The following is a 2,045-nucleotide window of genomic DNA, read 5'->3' on the forward strand; positions in this document are numbered from 1 at the left end:
GGCCGGAGTTGTGCTGATCTGAAGCCAGGAGCCAGGAGCTTCTTCTGGGTCTCCCACGTGGGTGTAGGGACCCAGGGATCTGGTCCATCTCCCACTGCTTTCTCAGGCCACAGCAGAGAGCAGGATCGGATGTGGAACAGCTGGGACTCGAACTAGAGCCCATATGGGATGCTGGCACTGCAGGTGGTGGCTTTACCAGATCGTTCCCAGTATTATTATTATATTTTTAATTTCCAAAAACACAACTGGTACTCCAGTGCAGGTACTGTTCACTGAAATATATTAACATCACATCATTTTTATCTATACAATCGCTGGAAAACTAGATATCCTATGCACCCCACCTCAAAATTCTATCAGCCTCCTGTGTCCTGGAGGTGGAACATGAATAGGAAACTGACAGAGAGGGAGGGCGAGCACACAAAACAGCTCAGGCCAGTGAGCCCACACCAAAGGAAAACATTTTCCACATTGGTCCTCGTCTTCAACAATTTTTCTTGAGGCAGAGAATTTGCCTGAATGATTGTTGGAACTTAGAATTACTCAAGATTATGATGACTGAATGACCAGAGGGATACGCGGCCATTATGTCTTTTACTGCAAAGAACCACTGACTTCTGTATGGGATGATAAATGATATATTTACCATGAAAGCAACAAAATAGAAAATAAAGAAGAAAAAGAATGTTATCACCATTCTTAGTGCATTTATATGGGCTTCTGTGCTGGCACTTCTAAAACCATGAGACATGTTCTGCATCCGATAAATATGCTTGTAAAGAGAGACGCACAGCATATAAATGCACATTGCAAATATGGCCAGGGGGAATAGCAATGCCAGGTTGACAAGAAGTACTCCACTGACACTCCTCATCTGGAGTTTAGTCTTATTCACTGTCATGTTTCTGAGGTCGTCTTCCTTTGTGCTTTTAGAGTAAACAACGTGGGCACTTAGAGCTGCGATACTCAGCGACACCACCAGGCTGCCCAGGAGCAGCCAGAGTATTAACTTTAAAATCCTGAATTTCAGCCAAAGAAAATAGGACTGAGTGAAGCCTGAAATCTTGAGGCAGTAAAATACAGAAAGGCAAGTGGCAAACCAGAGACTGAGAGAGCTAAAAAACATCCAAAAGGCTACTAGCACTCTACCATACACTTTTTCCTGATAAAACACTGGAAAAAATGTAGACAAAAAACTCTGTATCATCAACACTACCTGCAGACCAAATCGAGCCATCCCTAGACATGTTAAGAGAATTTGCATTGGTATTAGCTTTCTGCATTTGAACAGCTCATTACAGTTCACGATTACAAGGAAGCCATTTACTGCAATCCCTGTGAAGAATTCTGCTGACATGATGATAACATGAAGAACAATTGACAAAGGGGAGGCCATGTTCCCGGTGATGAATCTTAGCGTTTCCCCGTGGGTGGTCTTAGACACCAACTCCAGACAATGTTGCAGATAGGAACACACAGCACTGAGAAATCTGATCTTCTGTGGACTCCTGGATCACAGTCTTCATAGTAGCTTTTCTCCTAAGAAAGAAAAATCAGAGAGACTACTTTTTTTGAATATTGTGCTCTTTGAATGAAACTACAGGAATGCAGATCCAAAGATCTGAAGGATAGTTAGGTTTTACAATTACATCTTAGGAAAAATTACCATATTGACACTATCCAACATTCTTACTAAATGTTGCAAAAATATGATTATGTTTCATTTAAATTACTGTTGTTTTGTTTTTGTCTCTTATTTTTTCCTAGTGCTAAACACTACATCCTTAGAACAAGTAGTTATTTCTTAAATCAGTTCCAAGGATGTAACTTTTTAAATAAGAATCTTCATTTTCCCCAAATATATGAAAGTATTTCACAAAGTCCACGGGAAAACTAGACATAAATTCATTTTGGAGCAAAAATTTTTGAGGTCTATATATCTTTTTTATAAAATGCATTTCCCATGAACTTTTAAATATTCAATTATTTACTTACTTTGAGAAAAGAGAGAGAGGGAGAGCTCTCATTTGTTGGTTCACTCTCCA

The 2,045-nt window shown here is 39.9% G+C and overlaps 1 protein-coding gene across 1 annotated transcript; it reads right to left on the reverse strand.

Moving 5' to 3' along the window:
- Window positions 1-484: 484 nt before the first annotated feature.
- Window positions 485-1,396, reverse strand: LOC127492696 (taste receptor type 2 member 2-like). Its single transcript, XM_051853382.2, has one exon. It carries the CDS (start codon window positions 1,394-1,396, stop codon window positions 485-487), a length of 912 nt encoding a protein of 303 aa, XP_051709342.2.
- Between the last annotated feature and the right edge of the window lie 649 nt (window positions 1,397-2,045).

Source organism: Oryctolagus cuniculus, chromosome 16, assembly GCF_964237555.1.
Source record: "Oryctolagus cuniculus chromosome 16, mOryCun1.1, whole genome shotgun sequence".
Lineage (NCBI taxonomy): Eukaryota > Metazoa > Chordata > Mammalia > Lagomorpha > Leporidae > Oryctolagus > Oryctolagus cuniculus.

Coding starts and splice junctions, on each gene's coding strand:
- LOC127492696 (XM_051853382.2), bottom strand. CDS start 1,396: ATGGCCTCCCCTTTGTCAATTGTTCTTCATGTTATCATCATGTCAGCA.